This window comes from Diachasma alloeum, unplaced genomic scaffold (genome assembly GCF_001412515.2).
Source record: "Diachasma alloeum isolate Michigan unplaced genomic scaffold, Dall2.0 Dall_scaffold_00186, whole genome shotgun sequence".
Lineage (NCBI taxonomy): Eukaryota > Metazoa > Arthropoda > Insecta > Hymenoptera > Braconidae > Diachasma > Diachasma alloeum.
Window position 1 is genome coordinate 870,138 of NW_021680352.1, and position 25,979 is coordinate 896,116.

A 25,979-nucleotide genomic window follows, 5' to 3' on the forward strand; every position below is an offset into this window, starting at 1 on the left:
CCCCCCCCCCCCCGCCCCTGATTGTTGGGAAATAATTTCTAATTCTCCCAACGCCGAGAATTTCAGGGATATTGTTTTCGATGAATAATAAAATTGGCGAGTGTTGGGTTTTACGTTGAGCTTCGACTTCCACAACATCTGGAGATTATATTTAATGTATAAAGGCTCCCACGCGTTTGACGCCGGCAGGCACACTCTGAACCTTTATGAATCCTCGGTGAATCTCAACAATGAGAACACCCGAGGGGCTATCTGTTCCGCCATATGCATGAAAAACATTTTTTCATTATTTAATAACATCGAAGAATTGAAAATTCAGCCCAGATTAAAAAAAAATTCAATCCTCTTCAAATCTCAATATCTCCTGAACCAACGAAGCGACTTCAACGAGTCGCATCTCATTTTAAAGGTGCTTCTTTAAGCTTCAAAATGAAAAAAAAATGTTCAATTTCACTCTGCCAATCGCGAGTTATTGCCGATTGAAAACTGTCTGTTTGAGCATCGAAAAATAATTTGGTTTTCAATGTCTTACGGTTTTTTAATGCAAAAAGAAGCTGCAGACCACTCGAGTCGCAAGTCAAAGAGGCGGATCTGTGGAGTTGCTGGCTTGAAGATCGTGGGTGAGACTTTTTTTTTTATTCCTCCAGTGCAAACCTTTCCCTTTTGAATGGGAACCCGGTGTTTTCATGCCTGCACACATGAGACGATTTTTTACTCCTTCAAACATCTGCTAAAAGATGAGTGTGGACACTTGGTGAATTATTTTTTCAACTGCAGTACATCATATTTTGTAGTTTTTTAATATGAAGGCCACCGGAGTCGTCAACCCCACGTGTACATTATATGTTAACGCGACTGTCGGCACATGCGACCCATATGGTACGAGGGCAACAAAAGGCCAGAATAAAACGCCCGATGCAAACGAGTCGTGCTGTCCAGTGACTCACTTGTCTCGAAAATGAAGAAAATCCCGTCAATATTTAGCACGCCAAGGCAAAATTGAAGGGAAAATTGATACGTGGGAATGGCGAGGGCAATTGCAGTGGGAAGTGAGTCAGCAGATTGTTTAAACTCGAGTTCACGAGAGCCCTCTCCTTTAATATTTCCCTCCGCATAACCCTCCTGCTATTTTAGCTTATCTTGCGGAAGTTGATCCGGATATTTGCAGGGATGGAAACGGATACGGTAAAAATTAAGGTAGAAAGTTAAACGTTTAATCTTTGAAAAATTGGAATTGGGAAGTAATTTAGGAGAGCCATATTCAGATAATTTTTTTCTTCTATTACTCAAAAAAAATTATTGCGGGTCAAAAAGTTGTGAGGGTCAAGTGGGAGAGACGAGTGGACTAGGCACTTGCTTCGTCTCCTCCGTTTGACCCTCTTGACCCCTTCCCCTCTCTCTCCCATTTGACCCTCAAACAGTCTGAAAGGTCAAACGGGAGAGACGAGCAGAATAATCAAAGGGCTCAAACGGTCTTGAGGGTCAAATGGGAGGGACGAGCGAAGTAATCACTCCACTCGTCGCTCCCATTTGACCCTCACGACTTTTTGACCCGCAATCATTTTTTTGAGTAATAGAAAAAACGTCGTCTGAATATTTGAATTTGATCTCGTAAATTTCTTATAAAGGTCAAATGAGAGAGACAGGTAGCGGGGCAAATTTTTGTAAGGGTCAAACGGGAGAGACTTGAGGGTCAAATGGGAGAAACGAGCGAAGTGATCACTCCACTCGTCTCTCCCATTTGACCCTCAAATAGTAGGAAAGGTCAAAAGGTCAAATGGGAGAGACCGGTGGCGGGTTAAATTTTTGTAAGGGTCAAACAGGAGAGACGAGTATAATAATCAGAGGAATCAAACGTCCGTGAGGGTCAAATGGGAGAGACGAGGGGAGGGATCACTCCCCTCGTCTCTCCCATTCAGCCCTTCCCCTTTTTCTCCCATTTGACCCTTAAGAAAATGTTTCTTCAAATCACTTCGGTCGTCTCTACCATTTCACCCTCAAGACCATTTGACCGTCAAACAGTCTTAAGGGTCAATCGGGAGAGACGAGTGGGTCAAATTGTTTGAAAGGTCAAACGGGAGCGACAGAATAATCAGAAGGGTCAAACGTTCTTGAGCGTCAAATGGGAGCGACGAGTGATCACTCTTGTCTCTCCCATTTGACCCTCAAACAACGAAATTTTCCCCACCCTCCCCTATTCCTCCAGAATTTTAGTTACCCCATGATATTATCCAACATTTCCACGAAAATAATCGCCCAGAAGCGGTTACATCTACAAATAGAATATGAAAAATAAATAGATCGAGTCGTCGATGTCAGTCCACACCACCGCATCCAAATCAATACTCTAATTTCAGAGCCCACCATCAGCCACATTTGAGACAAAAGGGTAAAACTGCCCTGGTAGTGCTCCAAAAAAAATAAAACAAAACCCTCTCTATTTGTTTCTACTCCAGCGGCAGGTCTCACGACTTCGTGTACCGAGAGAGTTCGCAAAATATTGATCAAGCCGACAAGTCTGTCGAGGGTTGGACGGTTGGCAGGCGCGGTGGAAAGACACCCTCGTGGTCGCTGAGTCACCCAGCAGTTTCATATCACCATTTTTTTTTTCATTTCAATGGAAACAAATTCAATCAAGCGAAAGCCACAGAAGCGAATTCGCACATTTTGGGGTGAAAACCCGACGCTCTTTACAAAATTGTGAAAAAGGAATTGCAATATTCGTTTCAACCGCGGGAATGAATGAAAATCATTCCATCAAGGGAATAAAAATCGTTGTTTATTCGTCAATAACTCGACACTGGCTGGGAGAAATCCAATAATTTTTTTTTCGTTTGAAAGATATTTTTGCCGGCTTTGACATGAATTTTCACGAGTTAAAATTCCGTCAATGAATTGCCATGTGTGGAACATTTAACCGCAGTGGAAATGAAAGCTCATCAGCGGTAGATCCCAACGGACAAGCCGTTGATAATTGATTGTAGTTTACAACCCGATTATCTGGGTTGGCTAACAGGATCTATTCAAGTGGAAGCTGACTCCGAGATAATCAAAACCGTACGAGTAAGCGTCGTGTATGTCCACTCGCGTGGCCTGCAGATTAACCCACAATGCAGCCTAGCCGATCAACTATCCAAGTTCAAAACAACTTCGAGTACTTGCTCTCGCCATTTCCGGTTTGTGTGTCACGCGACACAGACCAATGAATCTGATGGTGCAAGAGTTCAATGAAAGATCCTCCATTCTTCAGCGCTCTGAAGCCATTGGGGAAAAATAACTGGAGAAATCCTGTTTGTAATGAGGAAACAAACGGAAAGTTGTTTTATATCGAAATATCTCGAAACTGCCTGATCGCTAATCCTCAATTCTCATTGGTCAATGAGTCGCGGGAAGTAGTCGCTGGAAAAAATCCCCGGTATTTTCAAATTGCTCAAATGCCAAAAATTTTTTCTGCGTCTATTGGATTATTTGTAGGAATACTCAATAAAAACACATTAGTTTTATTCTTCAAAGTAAAACTCTTTAATGATCGCACGCAGAAGGTATATCTTTCTCCAACGAAGTCTCTAGGACGACTAACTAAAAGTCATGAGAGTTTTCACTCTCTGGACCCATTTGACAAAAGGCCCTTGTTTCAATTTTCTTCAGCCTCTCCTTTGTGACTCACCATGAGGACTGTTTTTCTTCACGTCTCTATTTTCTAAGAAAAGCCATAAATGTCACCCTGAGTGTTTGGGTGGAAAAGAGAAAATGTTTAACTAAACTAAGAAATTAATTTTTGTATTCAGGCATGAATTCCAACAGCGTCATATTTATCATTTTTTCATGTGTTAAGTTTATCTTTATAAACCCGAAAATGGACCTGAAAATGGAGAATTACTTGAGTATTCAAGGAATTAATTGATTCCCCAATGAATGACTACACAAAAATTTCAGTAACTTCGTCGTTGTCGAAAATTTAAAGCTCTTTCACTCGAAAATTCAAGAGTAATTTTCTACCAGTGCAGTTGTCTCTTCACTGTCTTCCCATGAGACATCAGAATCCCTCGGATATCGAGTAACATTCGTCATGGTGTTGTGAGGAGACGTCGACCTCGAATGTTCCATCTCGGTTAAAAATGAGAGGAGTATCACAGGCGCACATTGTCGTGGAAACTAGTCTACAACAGAATTAATACAGCGTCCTCATTTCAGTGCGCTCGAAAAATTTTCCACTCGAGAATGCGCCACAGGTGGAGCCCACAATATTCTGAAATCGCGTATTAAGACTGAATGGGCCTCCGTAAATAATCAACAGCTCAAGAGCAAACAGCACAATTTAATTAAATCCGAGAAGATTTTTGACAAAAAGAAAAACAACTCTCAATATCTCCCGACTTGCCGATCCGATTTGAATGAGTCAATGCTCATTTCAAATCCCGAAAAGATATCTTCAAGACGAAAAAAAATTGTTGATTTTCACTCAGCCGATCTCGAGTAATTGACGCTTAAAAACGAGTCATTTTGCGAAAGGGTCATTTCACTAGACTCTCCCATTTGACCCTTCTGATCACTCTGATCGTCTCTCCGGTTTAACCCGTGAGAAAATTTCACTCTTCACCTGTCTCTCCCATTTGACCCTCAAGACTGACGATCAAATGGTCTTGAAGGTCAAATGGGAGAGACGAATTATCAGAAGAATTAAAGTTTCTTAAGGGTCAAATGGGAGAGTCGGGCGGATGGGTCAAGCGGGAGAGACGAGCGAAAGGGTCATTTCACTCGTCTCTCCCATTTGACCCTTGTGATTACTCTGATCGTCTCTCCCGTTTAACCCTCAAGACTGACGATCAAATGGTCTTGAAGGTCAAATGGGAGACGAAGTGATCAGAAGAATTAAAGTTTCTCACGGGTCAAATGGGAGAGCCAGGCGGATGGGTCAAGCGGGAGAGACGATTTGAATTGACGCTTAAAAACGAGTCATTTTATCCTCTTCTCCCCCAGATAAATTCACGTCCTTCAATAAAAAATTTATCTTCACAGTCAGTTTTTTTTTACTGAGATTATCCCGTCGATAGTGACGCGAGCATCAACAAGGGATTACACCCGATGTATTTTGCATAATTGAGCCTAAGCCGATGATAAATATTCCAGGGCTTCGCCACCAACTGGAGTTTCAGGTGCTTCTCACTCTCATTTCCACCGAAAAGTTCATTTCTCACGGCGAAAAGCGTTGAATTTCCCCGCAGCGTTGAAAATAGAATCGTCGGTTTTATTTTTCTCCGGATCTATTGTATCCCCGTGAAACATAAAACGTCGACACGTCAGTTGTGTTATTCACGGCTAAACGATATCCCCCCCTCCCCCCTCCGGAGGCGCGCACCTTTCCCATCGTAATAGGGAGATGATAGTAGACACTAGAAATATCTCGAAATGTCATCGTTTTAAACAATCACCAGTGCATTGCGTAAACTGATTCAAGAGATGAACAAAACGTTCCAAGTAATGACATATTAACGTTTTCATTCATTCTCCGGCCATTTGCGTGAATACATTCCTTGGTAGGTTGTCTCAAACTACAACTTTAACGTACAATCGCTGTACCTTCACGGACGAGTAAACTCGAGACAGCTCGATATTGCATGCGTTCTTTCCAACTCGACACGCGTTGCATTGGAAAATATATCCACGGGAGGGGGGGAGGGGATAAAAATTAATGGGTTGGATGATGATAAAATCTATAATTACGTCATCAATTCTACAATAACAAGAGGAATTCATAATCCCTGAGAGGAATTTTACGTGAATTCTGTATTTTGTGGGGAAAGATTTGTTGTTTGAGGGTCAAATGTTGTTGAAGGTCAAATGGGAGTGAGTGGGGAACGGCCACTTGGCTCTCCCACTTGACCCTTTTTATTGCTCTGCTTGTCTCTCCCGTTTAACCTTCAAGGTAATTTGACCCTCCACCTGTCTCTCCCGTTTGGCCCTCGGGACTGTTTGATTCTGAAGAATATTTGACCCTTCATCATTCCTTTGAGTAATGGAGATGAAGAAGAAAAGTTCAAAAACTAAAATCAAAGGGCCAAATCATCTTAAGGGTCATTTGGGAGAGATTAAGGAAGTGATTGGAAGAATTTAACTTTCTTAAGGGTCAAATGGGAGAGCTGGGCGGATGGGTCAAGTGGGTCAAACGGGAGAGACGAGCGAAAGCGATTTGACCCTTTTGATTACTCTGATCGTCTCTCCCGTTTAACGCTTGAGAAAATTTCACTCTTCACCTGTCTCTCCCATTTGACCCTCGAGACTGTTTGACGGTCACATGGTCTCCCATTTGACCCTCACGACTGTTTGACGGTCAAATGGTCTTGAAGGTCAAATGGGAGAGATGAACGGAGTGATCAGAAGAATTAAACTTTCTTAAAGGTCAAATGGGAGGGGCAAGCGAATGGGTAAAACGGGAGAGACGAGCGAAGTGATCACTCCCTCGTCTCTCCCATTTGACCCTCAAGAACGTTTGCCTCCTCTCATCAGTCTGGTCTCGTCTCTCGAATTTTGACGGTCAAATGGTCTTGAAGGTCAAATGGGAGAGACCGGGGAGGAGTCACCCTTCACATTTTTTTAAACAACAGAACCAGAAACAAAATCATCGGAATTTTTCGCCCATTCCCCTAATAATTAATCAACTAAAATGACACGTGATGTTTAATTATCCACGAATTCCACTACATCATTATCATAATGTCACACTAATGAGCCACTCTCTTATCAGACCCCCCAAGGTCGCGTTGACTCATGTAAATTACGAACGAGCAGAAGCAGCAGATCGCCAGTAAAAATCTGCTTCGACTCCTTCTCTTCGCACTGTTCTCCGCCTGTTCTCTCCATTCGTTCCAGTGACCCAAAAAACCCGACCGCAGATAAAACCCGAAATTGCGATAAAATGACGAGGTACCCTGCAACGATTGAGGTGTGATATTTCGTTGGGGCACTGGGCCTGTGGTTTTTTTTTTTCGAGTGAACTAAAAAATCGAGAATTACGCGACGTTAGCCTGGGGCTTCTACGCAGGGGAGAAACTGAGTACCCAGGGAAGTGTACGGAGGTGATACTGTGCGAGGGCGAAATACGACCCTCTGCGGAATGTCAAACCGGAGTGAAATGGGGCGGATGCAAGTAATTAGCTCAGTTGACCAGAAATTCCAATTGCGTGCCAGCAGACTTTGATGAAAACTCTTCAATTATTTTTTTTTTCAATTTTCAATTCCTTTCTGTTTTTCAAAGAAAACAAATTTTTGAGTTAATTTCTAGTGGTTTTTTTGTTTTTGCATTTTTTTAGCGAATATTTGCGATAAATATTTGAATTTCTCACTTTTTTTTTTCAATCTTCAATTCTTTTTTCACGGATGTTAAAAATTTAATCGAAAACCTAGTGAATTCGATAGAAAATTCTATTGGAATTCTATTAAAAAATTCTATTTGTTTTTTTTTGCGCTATTGGATATTCAATAAGGAAATGACAATAGATTTCGAATTTCTGTTTTAATTTTTCTTTTAAATATTTCTATTAGAATTATTGGGCACAAAATTTTCAAAGTTTTTTCCGCTGAATTTTATTTTGTTTTGCATTGCAGAATTCGAGTGGAAAACCTTAGAAAATTGATGCCCAAGCGTTCTTACAGAAAAAATCTCGAGAGAAAAATTTAAACAGCAATTCGAAATCTATTGAGATTATGATAAAATCAGCGCAAAAAACGAATAGAATTTTTCAATAGAAATCCTAAAGAAAATTCCAATAGAATTTTCTATTGAATTTTTTCATTCGTGTTGTTTTTCAAAGAAAGAAAATTGTGAGATAAATTTCTAATATATTTTTTTAAATATTTGCTTCACAATTCAGAAATAATTCAGAAATGAAAAACATTGGGAATTAAAAAAATTAGAAATTATTTTAAACAGATTTTTCTCAATATCTTTAATGCTTCATCACCTCTCGGCTACTGAAATCACAGTAAACGTCTCTTCACGATGAATGATAACCATGAACAATTGTCATGATTTAGCGAGGACTGGGACATTGGCGATAATTCGTTGAGTCCCAAGTACCTGACATGCGGGTAATAATAAATTCACGTTTATCCGTGCGTCATGCATGAGAGACAACGCAATAAAAGGTTCATGGGAGGGAATAAAAAATCGCCGGATTACGGGGAGATTTATATCATCACTCTGGTCGCATTACGCAACAGTTTCGTGAATATTTGACGCGGATGAAGTCAGCGGAATCGATTGGAATCAATTCAGACGCAACATTGATAAAAAATAGATTTCAGGGGTTGAGACGATTGACTCAAATTTAAATATTCTCCAGGCAATATTTCTAGGAATAATTCTCATAACAATTTCAGAAGAGAAAAGAGGAACTCGATCGTCAACATCCGAAAAATAATCTTCAATTATATTAATTTATTCTTGACCAATTGAATCAACTCCTTTCGTTTTTTATTTTAAAGTCCAGATAAAATGGGACTCATTACGTCGTTGATATCTCCCGTCCAGATGATGCGATTTGAACGGGTCGAAATTCATTTTAAAGATTGAAAAAATACCTTCAAGATGAAGGAAAAATCGTTCGATTCCACTCTGCCAATCGCGAGTAATTAATCATTGAAAATTTTGAGAATGACTTCACTGAGGAAATAATTTTGAAGAGGCGCAGATTGGATTCAGAATGAAAAGGCAGATCTGAATTTCGTTCGACTTTAGATACTTCGTTTAGAATCCCTCTGGGACCGGTAGTCTGTATCTAACCCACTCAAAGCACCTAAAAAAACACACCAGAAAAAATAACCCCCCGTGGAGGCACATGTGTTTGAGAAAACCCATCTCCAACTGAATTAAACTATCGACGTGAAGTTGGCTGACAATATTCGGCACCTGGACCCTCACCCCCGCATAATCCACCCCTTCACCCCCCTAACAACCCCCCCTGCCCTTCACCTCTCACACTACTCCAAAATCACAGAGAAAACACTGTTTTCTCTCATTAAATTAAATTTCTCAAATTTAGAAAATTAAATTTAGGGGATTTTGAGGGTCGCAAGGGTCAAACCCTTATGTCACCAAATGTTTACGAACCCCTAACAACTTCGCTCTCGACTTAAACCCCCTCGAGCACCCCCAGAACCCCAAAAATCGCATCTTCCACTGAAAAATCATCCACCTCTATACGTTTTTCATTTTTATTTAGATTTCAAGACAATATTCCCCACCTGGACCCTCACCCCCGCATAATCCACCCCTCCACCCCCCTAACAACCCCCCCTGCCCTTCACCCCTCACAATACTCCAAAATCACAGAGAAAACACTGTTTTCTCTCATTAAATTAAATTTAGAAAATTTAGAAAATTAAATTTAGGGGATTTTGAGGGTCGCAAGGGTCAAACCCTCATGTCACCAAATGTTTACGAACCCCCAACAACTTCGCTCCCGACTTAAACCCCCTCGAGCACCCCCAGAACCCCAAAAATCGAATCTTCCACTGAAAAATCATCCACCTCTATACGTTTTTCATTTTTATTTAGATTTCAAGACAATATTCCCCACCTGGACCCTCACCCCCGCATAATCCACCCCTCCACCCCCCTAACAACCCCCCCTGCCCACACCCCTCACACTACTCCAAAATCACAGAGAAAACACTGTTTTCTCTCATTAAATTAAATTTAGAAAATTTAGAAAATTAAATTTAGGGGATTTTGAGGGTCGCAAGGGTCAAACCCTCATGTCACCAAATGTTTACGAACCCCCAACAACTTCGCTCCCGACTTAAACCCCCTCGAGCACCCCCAGAACCCCCAAAATCGAATCTTCCACTGAAAAATCATCCACCTCTATACGTTTTTCATTTTTATTTAGATTTCAAGACAATATTCCCCACCTGGACCCTCACCCCCGCATAATCCACCCCTCCACCCCCCTAACAACCCCCCCTGCCCTTCACCCCTCACAATACTCCAAAATCACAGAGAAAACACTGTTTTCTCTCATTAAATTAAATTTAGAAAATTTAGAAAATTAAATTTAGGGGATTTTGAGGGTCGCAAGGGTCAAACCCTCATGTCACCAAATGTTTACGAACCCCCAACAACTTCGCTCCCGACTTAAACCCCCTCGAGCACCCCCAGAACCCCAAAAATCGAATCTTCCACTGAAAAATCATCCACCTCTATACGTTTTTCATTTTTATTTAGATTTCAAGACAATATTCCCCACCTGGACCCTCACCCCCGCATAATCCACCCCTCCACCCCCCTAACAACCCCCCCTGCCCTTCACCCCTCACAATACTCCAAAATCACAGAGAAAACACTGTTTTCTCTCATTAAATTAAATTTAGAAAATTTAGAAAATTAAATTTAGGGGATTTTGAGGGTCGCAAGGGTCAAACCCTCATGTCACCAAATGTTTACGAACCCCCAACAACTTCGCTCCCGACTTAAACCCCCTCGAGCACCCCCAGAACCCCAAAAATCGCATCTTCCACTGAAAAATCATCCACCTCTATACGTTTTTCATTTTTATTTAGATTTCAAGACAATATTCCCCACCTGGACCCTCACCCCCGCATAATCCACCCCTCCACCCCCCTAACAACCCCCCCTGCCCTTCACCCCTCACAATACTCCAAAATCACAGAGAAAACACTGTTTTCTCCCATTAAATTAAATTTAGAAAATTTAGAAAATTAAATTTAGGGGATTTTGAGGGTCGCAAGGGTCAAACCCTCATGTCACCAAATGTTTACGAACCCCTAACAACTTCGCTCCCGACTTAAACCCCCTCGAGCACCCCCCGAACCCCCAAAATTGCATCTTTCCCTGGGAAATCTTCCCCAAGTTCCCGCTTCACGCATTTTTCGTCATTTTTTTATTAAAAAAAACTACCGGTGATAGCGGTATCCGCCCCTAGCAGCACGCCACACCTATTAAAAACCACCCCCTGTCCCCCGCGGAGCCGTCGAGGGTGTGAGAACCACCTCCGACATCAACTCGCTTAAAAAAAATCACAGAATTTTTCTCTCATCGCGACACCCAATTTCCACCCGAATTAATGACTTTTGGCTGACACAAATGAGGATGACACCTCATCCGGACTGATTTTTCCCCCTCTGTAACACTCACCATATCCGCCGACGCACCCCCGGTCGCGTGTTCGGGCATCGCCCTCGAGGTTTCAACGAGTCCTCACTAAAATCCCGGGTCAGACACACTTTGCACTTGACACTGGGGTTTTTTGGGATCGAGGGGGCTTTATTCACATGACACGGCGGAGCAAGTTGTTGATAACACTAGAGTGTGGGTTATAAAACCGAGGAACAACAGAAAATGGCGTTTGTGGAACGACTTCGCCTTCAATAACTGGCATCGGGCGAGTGACGACTACGGGAAAGTCACGGGGACGTCAGCGCCTCTAGGGGATTTTAACGGAACTCGATGTGTGGAAATTCCCTAGGTCTGGGGGATCTAGGGATGCAGGTGTCCAGTAGGGCAACCCTGCCTGTCCCACGTGAGAGTGGGGATGGGTGAGGCTTTAAAAAACATCGATTATCGTAGAATCGAGGTTTTTCAAAAACATCGATGTTATGAATCGATTTGTCTGGAAAAAACATCGATGATTTAAAAAATCGATGTTTTTCTCATGACAGGAAAAAAAAATTTTTAACGTTTTCTTAAATAATTTTTTTTTCTTCTCGTTTTTATTGGAATGTTTGCAAAAAAGAATCGAAAGTCGATTAATCGATCATTGAATTGAAAACATCGACTGAAAAACATCGATGTTCGGACATGATGAATCGAAGTTTTCGATTAATCGGCAAACATCGCTCATCACTAACGTGAAGGTTGAAGAGTTTTTTAGGTTTGAAGCAGCAGAACAGTCAAACAAATCGAAAATTGAGTTTTTTTTGGTTCGAGGGCTTGAGTTTATTTTGAAATGGCTGATGAGGGAGAACAGGTGATTGTGGTGGATGTGGGGAGGGGCAAGTGTGTACATAACCTGATACGTTGTTTTTCTGGGGCAGGTACCGGCGATCAACGTGAAGGAACCACTGGATCTCATCAGGTTGAGCCTGGATGAGAGGATTTACGTGAAGATGAGGAATGAGAGGGAACTTCGTGGACGTTTACATGTGAATATTTTGATTATTTCCTTTGAAGCTATTTGGGTCGTCAAGAGTGTTGGAGAGGTGGTGGCATGGGGTGAATTGGTATTGTTTGATGATCGATATCTCCCGACTGGATGATGCGATTTGAATGAATCAGAGCTATTTTTAAAGAATGTAAAATTATCTTCAAAATGAAAAAAAAAATTATTGAATTTCACTCTGCCAATCTCGAGTTATCGACATTACACTAGCGAAGCTATAATACGATTCAAGTCGACTTGGCTCTTGGTTTTCCGCGAATATCTCCGAATCTAAGGGAGTTAGAGAAATTTTTGTGATAACCTTTTTTGTAGGGCATAATCAGCTCTACAAAAAAGGTCATAACAAAAAATCTTCTATCTCCCTTACATCCAGAGAAATTAATTGAAAACTGATCAATAGTCAAAATCGATTAGAAAAAGTCAGTAGCTAGACAATCAATTTATGGCCCTGAACATAAATTAACTCCCAAAAACATGTCTACACACCCAGGCTTACGATCAGCACCTTAATATGGTCCTGGGAGAGGCTGAGGAGACAGTAACAACAGTGGAAATCGACGAAGAGACATACGAAGAAGTCTATCGCACCACGAAACGAAGTATTCCAATGCTCTTCGTCAGGGGGGATGGAGTCATCCTGGTGTCGCCCCCCAGCATGAGGGCACAGATATAATCCCCCTCAAACCCCCTAGATATAACATTCTAAGTTGAAGTAAAAATTCCAAACAAAAGTCCAACGAAATAAATTCATTTTTTACTAATTATCCAATATTTCTCATCATTTGTTTTGTCCTGATTAAAGTACAACGACATAAATTCACTTTTTTTAAAATTATACACCATTTCACAGACGAAAAAATTTCTATTGACTTTATTGAATATTTTTTATTGAACATTTTAATAGAATCGGTCAAAAACTAATAGAAATCCAACAGAATTTTCTAACGAATTCGCCAAGTTTTTCTATTAAATTTTTTCATCTGTCTTCATCATTTGTTATGCCCAGACTAAAGTCCAACGAAATAAATTCCCTTTTTTCTATTTTTTTTTGCATTTTATTTTTCTTTTCTTCTCATCAAGAAAATCAATCAAAAAAACTTGGAAAATTTGAGTCGAGGAAATTCTATAGAAAATATCTCAATAGAATAAGTTATATGGAAAAATCGAATTTTATTGACTTTTAAAATTTCAGTAGAATCAACCAAAAACTAATAGAAATCCAACAGAATTTTCTAACGAATTCGCCAAGTTTTTCTATTAAATTTTTTCATCTGTCTTCATCATTTGTTATGCCCAGACTAAAGTCCAACGAAATAAATTCCCTTTTTCTATTTTTTTTGCATTTTATTTTTTCTTCTCATCAAGAAAATCAAACAAAAAACTTCAAAAATTTGAGCCGACGAAATTCTATAGAAAATATTTCAATAGAATAAGTTACATGCAAAAATCGAATTCTATTGACTTTCTATCAAATATTTTCTATTGAACTTTTCAGTAGAATCCACCAAAAACTAATAGAAATTCAATAGAGTTTTCTAACGAACTCAGTTTTTCTATTAAATTTTTCCATCATTTGTTGAGTCTCGTCAATTGCGTCGACAAGTCTGCGATCCTCTGATCCTTGAGTTTAATCAAACTCTCGAGATGAAAGACCCTGTCCCCCAGCACCGCCACCATGTCGTTCTTCTCCTGCAGCTCCTGCTTCAATTTGAGAAAAGCTGATCTTGGAATTTTCTTGTTCTGCACCTCGTCCATGTCCAGGACCGAGTCAACTTGGTTGCTGGACATTCCTGTGTCGCTGGCTGTGTACAAGGACCTCCTCTCGTCGTTGCAATCCTTCAGAATTCTCGCTCTCAGTCTCACGAGGACCGAGTCTATCGCCCTGCTCTGGGCCGAGGCTATCTGGTAGATCACGTCGTCAGTCAACCTCATGTCGATTTTCGACAGGACTTTTCTGTTCAGCGTTCGCCAGTTGTCGAGCTTTTTCGAGAGACTGTTGCTGGGGGAGTAGTTGTGGAGGTCCACGTGCCTCGGGTAATATTGCTTCAACAACTCCGCCATGAATACTGGGAAAAAATTTCNTTTTTTTTTTTTTTTTTTTTTTTTTTTTTTTTTTTTTTTTTTTTTTTTTTTTTTTTTTTTTTTTTTTTTTTTTTTTTTTTTTTTTTTTTTTTTTTTTTTTTTTTTTTTTTTTTTTTTTTTTTCCCACCGACGCAGTGGCCGAGTGGTCTAGACGCAAGTCTGGTGCGCGAAAGGTTGTGAGTCCGATTCCCCATGGAACGGAATTTTTCTAATAATTCTTCTATTTTCTAATAATAATTTTTGCTAATAGAGTAAACGCATGCACCGGCATGGGCTTCCTGGGGTTTCCCATGCTATTCCTATGTTCTATAGAAGTGCGAATGCGGTGCAGTGTAGAATCCACAGCCGCATGCAGAGGGTTGGGTTGAGTGCCGAAATGAGACCCGAAAAGAGGACTCAAATGGCCTTTAAAAAAAAAAAAAAAAAATCTTCATGTCTGACTACTTTCGGAATTCGTAACTCGAAAATAAGAGAAAAGGCTAAACTACAAACTCGAATTAAATAACGAAAACTTGTCACTTGATTTATTGCAAAGGGGAGGGGATATATTTATTAAAAAAAGAATGATTTTGTTCCCTGAAAAATTGTATCGTCTGTTGACATGAGAAATGTTGTCACCAGTTTTGCTCCATTCGCTCCTTATTGGCGTACCTCCATTGGAAAAATCTCGAGCGAGATTTCGTCTCGGCCGGGAGAAGGGTATCTGATCGAGCCAGGTGTAAATCTCATCCAGAATGTCTGCAATTTGCTCGTCGGAATTTGAACTCATGGCTCCTCAAACTCCTGTCAAAATTCACAAATTTAGAAACAAATGCGTGAAGAATCGATTCGTCTCGACGACTTCAGGAGGATTCTCCATCTCAAGGAAGAGACATTGTGATATAGAAGATTCGTAATTAAACACGGGTATTGCATTTTTATTTTTAAAAACGGGTATCTCAATGTGTTCATTCCAACTAAATACACTCCGATAGACAAATCTATCTCACAGCGATAGACACATTCTTCACAAAATGTAAGCTCCACATATAAAAGGCGAAATGTACTTAAAAAAAAAAAAAAAAAGTATAGAAAGGAAATGTACGACATTCTATCGACAGTATCAATAACCCTGTTATGGGTTGTATACTATAAACCATTAAAAAAAAAAAAAAAAAAAAAAAAAAAAAAAAAAAAAAAAAAAAAAAAAAAAAAAAAAAAAAAAAAAAAAAAAAAAAAAAAAAAAAAAAAAAAAAAAAAAAAAAAAAAAAAAAAAAAAAAAAAAAAAAAAAAAAAAAAAAAAAAAAAAAAAAAAAAAAAAAAAAAAAAAAAAAAAAAAAAAAAAAAAAAAAAAAAAAAAAAAAAAAAAAAAAAAAAAAAAAAAAAAAAAAAAAAAAAAAAAAAAAAAAAAAAAAAAAAAAAAAAAAAAAAAAAAAAAAAAAAAAAAAAAAAAAAAAAAAAAAAAAAAAAAAAAAAAAAAAAAAAAAAAAAAAAAAAAAAAAAAAAAAAAAAAAAAAAAAAAAAAAAAAAAAAAAAAAAAAAAAAAAAAAAAAAAAAAAAAAAAAAAAAAAAAAAAAAAAAAAAAAAAAAAAAAAAAAAAAAAAAAAAAAAAAAAAAAAAAAAAAAAAAAAAAAAAAAAAAAAAAAAAAAAAAAAAAAAAAAAAAAAAAAAAAAAAAAAAAAAAAAAAAAAAAAAAAAAAAAAAAAAAAAAAAAAAAAAAAAAAAAAAAAAAAAAAAAAAAAAAAAAAAAAAAAAAAAAAAAAAAAAAAAAAAAAAAAAAAAAAAAAAAAAAAAAAAAAAAAAAAAAAAAAAAAAAAAAAAAAAAAAAAAAAAAAAAAAAAAAAAAAAAAAAAAAAAAAAAAAAAAAAAAAAAAAAAAAAAAAAAAAAAAAAAAAAAAAAAAAAAAAAAAAAAAAAAAAAAAAAAAAAAAACTTACAACTGAACAAAAAAATTAAAGTTCATACGTAAATAATAATTGAATGAAGTCAAGTAAATAATCCAACGATGGATTAATACTTATCAATAAAAAAAAATTGTTTAATGTTTGTGGAAAATAAACGGAGTCACACGCCTGAAAAAATTCAATAGAACCTAGCGAATTCGCTAGAAAATTCGATAGGAATTCTAGGGGATTTCTATAGGGTTTCCATTGCAATTCTATTGAAAAATTCTATTTGTTTTTTGGCGCTGATTCTTTTGGATATTCGGTAAGAAAAAGTCAACAGATTTCGAATTTCTGTTGGAAATTTTCTCTTGAGAATTTTCTATCAGAATTATTGGGCGAAAATTTTCCAACTTTTTCCGCTGGATTTTGTTTTATTCTGCATTAGAGAATCCGAGTGACAAATTTCAAGAGAAAAAAAAAAATTCTGTTTCGAATTTTTGTTTGAAATTCCAAACAGACACTTTCGAGAAATTCGAAATCTATTGACTTTTTTATCGAATATCAAATATACTCAGCGGAAAAAAAATAGAATTTTCCAATAGAAATCCAATAGAAATTCCATAAAAATCCCATAGAATTCCAATAGAATTTCCTCGCGAATTCGTTAGGATTTCTATTGAATTTTTTCATTGATGCGAGTGTGAAACTGTCTTTATAATTTTTTATCAATGATCCTGACATCAACGACAGCTGATTTTCACCGGGATTACATCAGTGGCCTGAGGGATCGATGGAATTCGCTGGTGTTGGTGCACATGGATAGACTCCACAAGTTCTCATGAACGAGAACTTCCCCTAGTGGTGGTGACTGGGCATTTATAGAGCCCGCGCATGGTTCGATTCGGCAATACTCCTCCGACGCTCCGAAGGAGCTCACCTCTTCTCGAAGAGAAACTAGTGACATGTGCTGTGATTTAACGAAAACATTTCGTTTTTTAAATTTTTAACGTATTTTTTAAAAATCATAATCACCGATTTTCCTCCAGTTTCATTTAAAAAATTGTTTAAAAATTCTCAACAATGGCTTCAGAGGCTTCACCGGGCGGTAAGTTTCATCACCTCATTAACTCCGCTAATTAATTTCCTCCTCATCCCTTAGTTCAATTTTTCCCCGTCATTTCCCGCGGGAAATTCATTTTTTCTCGCATTAGACCGTGAATTCCATGGGCGAAGGTCATGGTGACCTTTTGACATTGAGATACTCTTCCGGATTTCGCCCTTCAGTGTCGAATCACAGCTGGAAGCGGCTATTCAATGATTCAATCAGGCTCAATTATGCATCTAAAATTATTGTAATGAGAATTTACCAGGCGCGAGTCTCAAAAAATAGTCCAGATTCATTAATTGAAATTGAGAGCATCACGCACGAAAAAACTTAATAGAAAAACCTATCGAGTTCGTTAGAAAATTCTATTGAATTTCTATTAAACTTTCTATTAGTTTTTGGCTGATTCTATTGACATGTTCAATGGAAAACATTCAATAGAAAAATTCAACAGAATTCGATTTTTCTATATAACTTATTCTTTTCATATATTTTCTATAGAATTTCCTCGACTCAAATTTTCCAAGTTTTTTTCGCCCTATTTTTCTTTTCTTCTCATCAAGAAAATCAAACGAAAAAACTTGGGAAATTTGAGCCGAGGAAATTCTATAGAAAATATCTCAATAGAATAAGTTATACAGAAAAATTGAATTCTATTGACTTTTTCTACTGAATATTTTCTATTGAACATTTTAATAGAATCGGCCGAAGACTAATAGAACAGTTCAATAGAAATTCAATAGAATTTTCCAACGAATTCGATAGGTTTTTCTATTAAATTTTTTCGTCCGTGATTTTATTTTCCTTGACGATGAAACATAAGCCGATATTTACAATTATCAAGCATTAATTGAGATGTTCATAACTAAAATTAGTTGAAAAAATAATCTGTGATTGTAATAGTAGTGAAATAATAAATTACGAGAATGGAAAATTAATGGAAAATCTAGCGAATGCACTCGAAAGTTCTATTCTTTTTCTATTGAACTTTGTATTGACTTCTGACCAATTCCGTTGGGGAAATCCGCAGTTTGTCGGCGAGTTTTTTTCAATAGAAATGTTCGTTGGAAAATATTCTATAGAAAACATGAAAAGACTTCAATTCTTCATACAAATTGTTCCGTTGAGACATTTCCTACAGAAATTCGTGTGTTCAAATTTTCTTTAAAGAAAATTATTCTTTAAAGAAATATTTCAAAGAAAATAGTGGAAAATTCTTGGAGAATTCATATTGAAGAATTCCTTTATGGGAGCTTTTCAATTTAATAAAAAACGTGGAACAACTTATAGAATTTTGACATAAAATTTAATTTGTATGCAAAATTTACTAAAATTCATCTACGAAATTATTTCGTGCGCGATGTCGCAAAAAATTGCATCATTTCCCGCCGGAGTAGCCGATCCACACGCTTGCGGAAAATACATGAAGTCCATTCACTGGCGGAAAATTTTTTACTCCAGTGTCTCGACACAAATAAATTTTTCCGACTTTACGAGACTCGTGATCTCGTTCTCAAAATACCCGTGCGATGCGCAGTGAAAAAACGCGCGATTGGGTGTGTTCGACGCCTGGAGTCGTATCTTCCTGGACACATCATCGGAATTCAAATGAATTTTGGGAAAGATTCATGCAGGTGGGCACGTACACACGAAAGAGAATCCATTGACCGACAGACATTAACGAGAAGGGTCTTAATGACCTCCTGTGGAGGGGCGGACGGAGATTTGGGAAGGCATTGGGAATCGTTTGATTCAGCCGATACCTGCGGGGGATCCATTGTAGATGGATGAACCGTTAGAATTACAAATCTATTGGGAAAACGAAAATACGTGACTCGTACATAATTTCAACATTTTCATCATTGAAAATAATGTATTTTTACATTATTATTATTATTATTATTATTATTAATATTAATAATATTAATTATTAATATTAAATTAAATATTAATAATATTAATTATTAATAATAATATTAATAATTGATATTATTAATGAATTAATAATAATATGAATTAATAAATATTAATATTAAATATTGATAATGTAAAAAAATTACTTTATTAATATTAACTATTCATATTTGTTAATTAATATCACTATTAATTCATTAATGATGTATTTTATGCATTATTTTAACATTTTTTTTTTCATTTAAAATAATGTATTTTTGTTTTCTCCGTAAACCTGGAGAAAACGTAATTAACCACAAGGAAAAATTTAATATAAAATTTTTTATAATTCTCGTTAAAATTCTATTTGTTTTTTTGCGCTGATTCACGCCAAAAATTTTTTTTTTATTAAATTTTTTTTGTCAACTTTTTTTTTTCTTGGGAGTAGATGGGGATAATAATTTTCCATTCATTCGTTAGAATGGAAAATATACATATTTATTTTGAAATAAATATAATATATATTTATATTATAAATAAAAAAATAAAAATACAAATAAAAATAAAAAAAAATTAAATATTTTTTTATTCATATATAAGATATTCAAGTTTAGGATGAAAATAATAATTTTCTCATACGTGACATTTGATAAGTTAATTACATTTTATTAACAAATTATTCTTTTGTCGGAACCCAACCTACTCCCTTTATTTATCAATCCCACGACTGTTTGGTGTCTCCGACATATTTCCGAGAAAAAACATCGATAAAGATGTTTAAAAATGTAAAACGGAAAACGCCGTCTAGTGCCAGGGCCCTATTAGATAACGAGATAAAAACAAATGCATCGACGCTTTGAGCGGCTAAAGATCCCTCGGGGGAGCCCAAAATACACTACTTGCCCACAATTCTAAAATTTTTCTCATTCATTTATTTATTTGACCGTTTTATCGATGCCCTGGAGTCAAGTGGGCACCCCCTGGGGGCAAATGCAAGATTGTGACATGCGCTAGACCAAAAAGAAAGCCACAAGGCATGTCATAATAATTGAATTGAAATTTTATTATTCCCTGAGATACAAAATCCCCTGAGGGCACACCTTGTTTACAATTAGTTCTTACTTCAAACTAAAGGCAATTTGTGTTCATAAATAAAATAAAAATTTCAGATTTAAGATTAATATTAATATTAATTGACTATTAATATTAATAGTCAATATCAATTAATTTAGCACAATGTGTGAGCAATTTTGTTTTCATTCTAAACCCGAAGAAAACCAAATTACCACTCGATTACTGAATCATTTTATTTTGTTCAACTTTCATTCATTAATTTATTAATAGGGAACTTGCACGAAGTTCAATATCTGCTCATCACTCGTTTGATAGATTGTTCGTACCCAATAGACAGCTGAATTACTGAAAATTTCACGAAATTTCACTTGCATAATTTATAATAATTTAAAAATTGGTCTTTTGAATGCTCTGAAAACACCTCATGACGTCATCTCACCGGTCAATGACGTCTCTGTATAGTAGACATGGGATGCGCGCGCAGAAGGTAGGTTAGCTCGTCTCACATCCGTCGTGTGATTGGTCCGCTAGCGGTTAACCAGTGACGTGACGTCGTGAGCGTTTTAAAAGCGCGCAATTTTCAATAATTAGCTAGTAATTATTGCGCAACTTTTTGAAAGTTTAGATTCTAAAAATATAATATTGAGATGATGACCCTTCGAAATAAAAAATAAACAAAATTCATGCAAGTTCCCTATTAATGCATTCATCTCGCTAAATCAAATTTTANCTGATTCAAGAGAATTTTTTTGATTCAGATGAAAAATTTTTCTGGGTGTACGATGTTCAGACATAATATGAACGATTCATTAAATTGATAGGGAATGTAAACCCTCAAAATTTCAGCTTTGTTAGTTATAGTGTAAATGGGAACGTTTTTTGGAATTGTCTCTGCAGTGAATTATTGTATTTTTTTTAATGCATTTACAATATTTGTTGCTACGAACAAAAGTTGTAGACGAAAATTTGACATTCAACCGATTCAATCATATTAAATCATCTCCCAATCCCAAAATTCCTCTGAATAATTCGTAATCTGCTGTTATTAACTCCAATCAACCCACAAAAGGGCGCAAGTTTCCCAGCAATGCACGTGATGATAGCGAAATGGGCCCCCCGAAAGAGCGTCATTTTTGGGTCGGTTGGTTCCACTGAATGTCAATTGCGGCCCCTANCTGAAAACACCTCATGACGTCATCTCACCGGTCAATGACGTCTCTGTATAGTAGACATGGGATGCGCGCGCAGAAGGTAGGTTAGCTCGTCTCACATCCGTCGTGTGATTGGTCCGCTAGCGGTTAACCAGTGACGTGACGTCGTGAGCGTTTTAAAAGCGCGCAATTTTCAATAATTAGCTAGTAATTATTGCGCAACTTTTTGAAAGTTTAGATTCTAAAAATATAATATTGAGATGATGACCCTTCGAAATAAAAAATAAACAAAATTCATGCAAGTTCCCTATTAATGCATTCATCTCGCTAAATCAAATTTTATACAACGCAATTCTCGAGGCGCTAGCAATAAAAGAATCGTCACTTTCAGGAGGCGACAGAAGGATTTTCATGCCCATTCGGTATGTCATGGCAGTACTGGGTTCCATCGGTCTGGCCATCATCTACGGGTTCAAGGTGAACGTCAGTATCGCAATCATATCAATGGTGAATCACACAGCCCTGAATGACGGCTCAAATTCGACTGACGGACCGTTCGCTTGGGACAAGAAAACCCAGGGGCTCATCCACTCGATGTATTTCACGGGGTATCTCATATCCATGATCCCCAGTGGAATTATTGCCGAAAAAATATCCGCCAAGTGGGTGATGAATGTTGCGGTACTTTTCAATGCTGTTGCGTCGATATTCAGCCCGGTGGCTGCGAATATCTCGCCTGCCGCTTTTGCGGCGATGCGATTGGTGCAGGGGCTTGGTGGAGTGAGTATTTATTCTTTTAGTCAACACTATGGATCGAATATATGTGATGAAGCTGTGATTTTTGGGTCGGTTGGCTCCATTGAATGTCAATTGCGGCCCCTGACCTTGAGTTCGTAGTTTTGGGGGCACTAGCGGCCACGCCCCTTGCTCGCTTCGCTCGCAAACACGAGGCGGGGATTCGTCCACTCGCTCGCTTCGCTCGCGCCCCTCCGTGCGGCTGGGGCTCAGATCCGGCCGGGTTTTTACGGCTCGATAAATTCTCAAAAATATTTTATTTGAATTAAACAAACTTGGGATTTATCTGATTCAAGAGAATTTTTTTGATTCAGATGAAAAATTTTTCTGGGTGTACGATGTTCAGACATAATATGAACGATTCATTAAATTGATAGGGAATGTAAACCCTCAAAATTTCAGCTTTGTTAGTTATAGTGTAAATGGGAACGTTTTTTGGAATTGTCTCTGCAGTGAATTATTGTATTTTTTTAAATGCATTTACAATATTTGTTGCTACGAACAAAAGTTGTAGACGAAAATTTGACATCCAACCGATTCAATCATATTAAATCATCTCCCAATCCCAAAATTCCTCTGAATAATTCGTAATCTGCTGTTATTAACTCCAATCAACCCACAAAAGGGCGCAAGTTTCCCAGCAATGCACGTGATGATAGCGAAATGGGCCCCCCCGAAAGAGCGTCATTTTTGGGTCGGTTGGTTCCACTGAATGTCAATTGTGGCCCCTAACCTTGAGTTCGTAGTTTTGGGAGCACTAGCGGCCACGCCCCTTGCTCGCTTCGCTCGCGAACACGAGGCGGGGATTCGTCCACTCGCTCGCTTCGCTCGCGCCCGTCCGTGCGGCTGGGGCTCAGATCCGGCCGGGTTTTTACGGCTCGATAAATTCTCAAAAATCTTTTATTTTAATTAAACAAACTTGGGATTTATCTGCTTCAAGAGAATTTTTTTGATTCAGATGAAAAATTTTTCTGGGTGTACGATGTTCAGACATAATTTGAAAGATTCACTAAATTGATAGGGAATGTAAAGCCTCAAAATTTCAGCTTTGTTAGTTATAGTGTAAATGGGAACGTTTTTTTGGAATTGTCTCTGCAGTGAATTATTGTATTTTTTTCAATGCATTTACAATATTTGTTGCTACGAACAAAAGTTGTAGACGAAAATTTGACATTCAACCGATTCAATCATATTAAATCATCTCCCAATCCCAAAATTCCTCTGAATAATTCGTAATCTGCTGTTATTAACTCCAATCAACCCACAAAAGGGCGCAAGTTTCCCAGCAATGCACGTGATGATAGCGAAATGGGCCCCCCCGAAAGAGCGAAACGTCATAGGCTCGATCATCTACGCCGGAACAGCCCTGGGGACCGTAATATCCATCCTCCTGACGGGTTTAATCGCCGCGGGCATGGGGTGGAAGGCCGTGTTCTACATCGAGGGTGCCCTGTGCTTCATTTGGTTCACCGTCTGGTGGCTCGTCATAGCGGACTCACCCGCGGACCAGCGGAGGTTCATATCGCTTCACGAGAAAAACTACATCCTCAACTCCCTGGGCAACTCAGGGTCTCGACATGGGACAGGCGGCCAACGCGTTCCACTGAGAAAAATATTCACGTCGATGCCGTTCATCGCTATTCTCGTTGCACATTTCTGCAGCAACTGCGGGTGGTACATGCTGCTGACGCAATTGCCTACTTATATGAACGAAGTTCTTCGGTTTGACTTGAAAACGGTAATTTTTAGAAAGATAGGGGAGCATGGGGCAAAATGAAACACGGGGCAAAATGAAACAGTGGGAAAATCTCGTCATCTAAAGGAGATAGGACATTTTTGAAGAGGACCTTTTTTGTAGCTTGTAAAATTCTCTACAAAAAAGGTCCTCATGAAAATCGTCCTATCTCCCTTAGATCACAACATTTTCTTGCTGTTTCATTTTGCCCCGTGTTTCATTTTGCCCCACCGTCCCCTAATTGACCATTAATTTCGACAACAGTTATCGACAATTTATTGTTGTCATTATTGGTGAATTGTTGTCGTAATGGGGTCTAGGATGAGGTGGATCTCATTTTTATTATCAATTTCAGAATGCCGGCCTTTCATCGCTGCCTTACTTCTGCATGTGGCTGTTTACTTTGATACTGAGTTATGTCCTGACTAAATTACAAGGGAGCGGAGTTATTACTATGACATTTTCGAGGAAAATTGGAACTCTCTTCGGTGAGTTAATGATTGTTGTCAATTTTTTACGAAATCTGAAAAAAATCTGGAACTTATACGTGTTCTCAGGAAAGATTTGATTTATCAGACACTAGGTTTTCCACAATAGTTCATTGTTTTTACTTTTCAACCGAAACACCTTAAGGGTGCCAAGTGAATTTGAAAAAAGATCTAATATTTAGATCTTAGTCTTAATCTTAATATTTAGATAAGTTCTAGAATTTTAAAATTGTCACCGATGTTCACCATCTGTCTAATACTATTAATTAAAAAAATTATAACTTTGTTGGTGAATGTCAATTTTCAAGGTCATCGCCAAATTCACTTGGCACCCTTAATTGCTCGTCAGGAATAAATAATTCTCCATTCTTTATGTTTTTATTGTTGAATGGAAAGTATTGAATTAAATTGAAAGTATGAATTAATTGAAAGTATTAAGTTATATATTTTTCATGAAATAATGCCATTTTTCCCGCAATGTTTTATGTCCATTAGCCTCTGTAGTGCCGATGGTCTGTCTCGTAATCGTATGCTACGTGGGGAATGCCATCGGCGCGGTCGCCCTGATGACAATTGGAGTGACGTGCATAGGAGGAATGTACTGTGGCTTCCTAGCAAATCACATAGATATCGCGCCTAATTTCGCGGGGACTCTCGTAGCCATCACCAATGCAGTTGCCACGATACCTGGGATAGTGGTGCCAATTGCCGTGGGGCATCTAACGTCGAGCAATGTAAGAATCTCCCTCCACTCATTCTCATTAATATGAATATTGAGTCAGATTTTTTTCATTCGTATCGGAAGTTTTTTATTTTGATTTCAATATTATTTGTTCAAAGTGAAAAAATCGATCATTTAAACCATAGATCAGCATCAATCATTAGTTTAGTAATATTGTGAGATGTTGCACCTAACAATAATTGAAATTTAATTATCTTCATTGAAATTTGAGAAATCACGTAATGATTAGTAATTAAATTTTTTTTCCAATTAACTATTGAGTAAATATTTGTAAATGTAATGGAAGTATTTTTCGATTAACCAAATAATCGTCAATCTTCTGAACTCAGTTATTGATTGATAAAATAATTCGAAATTTGAATATTTAAATCGATGATTAATTTAATAATTAACAAATTGGTGGGTAACATTAACATCACCATCCACTCATTCTTATTAATCTGAATATTGAGTCAGATTTTTTTCATTCGTATCGGAAGTTTTTTATTTTGATTTCAATATTATTTGTTCAAAGTGAACAAATCGATCATTTAAACCATAGATCAGCATCAATCATTAGTTTAGTAATATTGTGAGAAGTTGCACCTAACAATAATTGAAATTTAATTATCTTCATTGAAATTTGAGAAATCACGTAATGATTAGTAATTAAATTTTTTTTCCAATTAACTATTGAGTAAATATTTGTAAATGTAATGGAAGTATTTTTCGATTAACCAAATAATCATCAATCTTCTGAACTCAGTTATTGATTGATAAAATAATTCGAAATTTGAATATTTAAATCGATGATTAATTTAATAATTAACAAATTGGTGGGTAACATTAACATCACCATCCACTCATTCTCATTAATATGAATATTGAGTCA

General features: G+C 37.3%; 4 protein-coding genes across 5 annotated transcripts in view; 2 read left to right on the plus strand and 2 right to left on the minus strand.

Annotated features, from left to right (window-relative positions):
* Positions 1-11,397, minus strand: part of LOC107048331 (wiskott-Aldrich syndrome protein family member 3) — a 21,382-nt gene extending 9,985 nt beyond the window's left edge. For both annotated transcript variants that reach the window (XM_015271471.2, XM_015271470.2), the window contains exon 1: positions 11,156-11,397. The gene's annotated coding sequence lies outside the window, so the exon portion shown is untranslated. The remainder of the gene's footprint in view (positions 1-11,155) is intronic.
* Positions 11,398-11,777: 380 nt separating this feature from the next.
* On the plus strand, positions 11,778-12,943 carry LOC107048236 (U6 snRNA-associated Sm-like protein LSm3). Its single transcript, XM_015271314.2, has 3 exons — positions 11,778-11,987; positions 12,055-12,162; positions 12,670-12,943. The coding sequence occupies exons 1-3, from the start codon at positions 11,967-11,969 to the stop codon at positions 12,850-12,852; spliced, it is 312 nt and encodes a 103-aa protein (XP_015126800.1). The 5' UTR covers positions 11,778-11,966; the 3' UTR covers positions 12,853-12,943.
* Positions 12,944-13,748: 805 nt separating this feature from the next.
* The window catches only part of LOC107048227 (sperm flagellar protein 1), a 13,600-nt gene continuing 1,369 nt past the window's right edge, over positions 13,749-25,979 (minus strand). Inside the window, exons 2-3 of the mRNA XM_015271302.1 lie at positions 14,913-15,044; positions 13,749-14,245 (exon numbers count right to left, since the gene is read on the minus strand). Coding sequence (XP_015126788.1) covers positions 13,749-14,245; positions 14,913-15,030 — 615 coding nt within the window. The 5' untranslated portion in view covers positions 15,031-15,044. The remainder of the gene's footprint in view (positions 14,246-14,912; positions 15,045-25,979) is intronic.
* Positions 17,052-25,979, plus strand: part of LOC107048226 (sialin) — a 10,659-nt gene continuing 1,731 nt past the window's right edge. Inside the window, exons 1-5 of the mRNA XM_015271301.2 lie at positions 17,052-17,230; positions 21,740-22,128; positions 23,414-23,881; positions 24,234-24,366; positions 24,862-25,100. Of these exons, the coding sequence (XP_015126787.1) occupies positions 17,206-17,230; positions 21,740-22,128; positions 23,414-23,881; positions 24,234-24,366; positions 24,862-25,100 (1,254 nt within the window). The 5' untranslated portion in view covers positions 17,052-17,205. The remainder of the gene's footprint in view (positions 17,231-21,739; positions 22,129-23,413; positions 23,882-24,233; positions 24,367-24,861; positions 25,101-25,979) is intronic.

Excerpts from the sequence above, each read along its gene's own strand:
- LOC107048236 (XM_015271314.2), top strand. The coding sequence starts at position 11,967 with ATGGCTGATGAGGGAGAACAG. Across the intron at positions 11,988-12,054 it reads TGGCTGATGAGGGAGAACAG|GTACCGGCGATCAACGTGAA; the intron begins GTGATTGTGGTG and ends TTTCTGGGGCAG. Across the intron at positions 12,163-12,669 it reads AACTTCGTGGACGTTTACAT|GCTTACGATCAGCACCTTAA; the intron begins GTGAATATTTTG and ends CTACACACCCAG.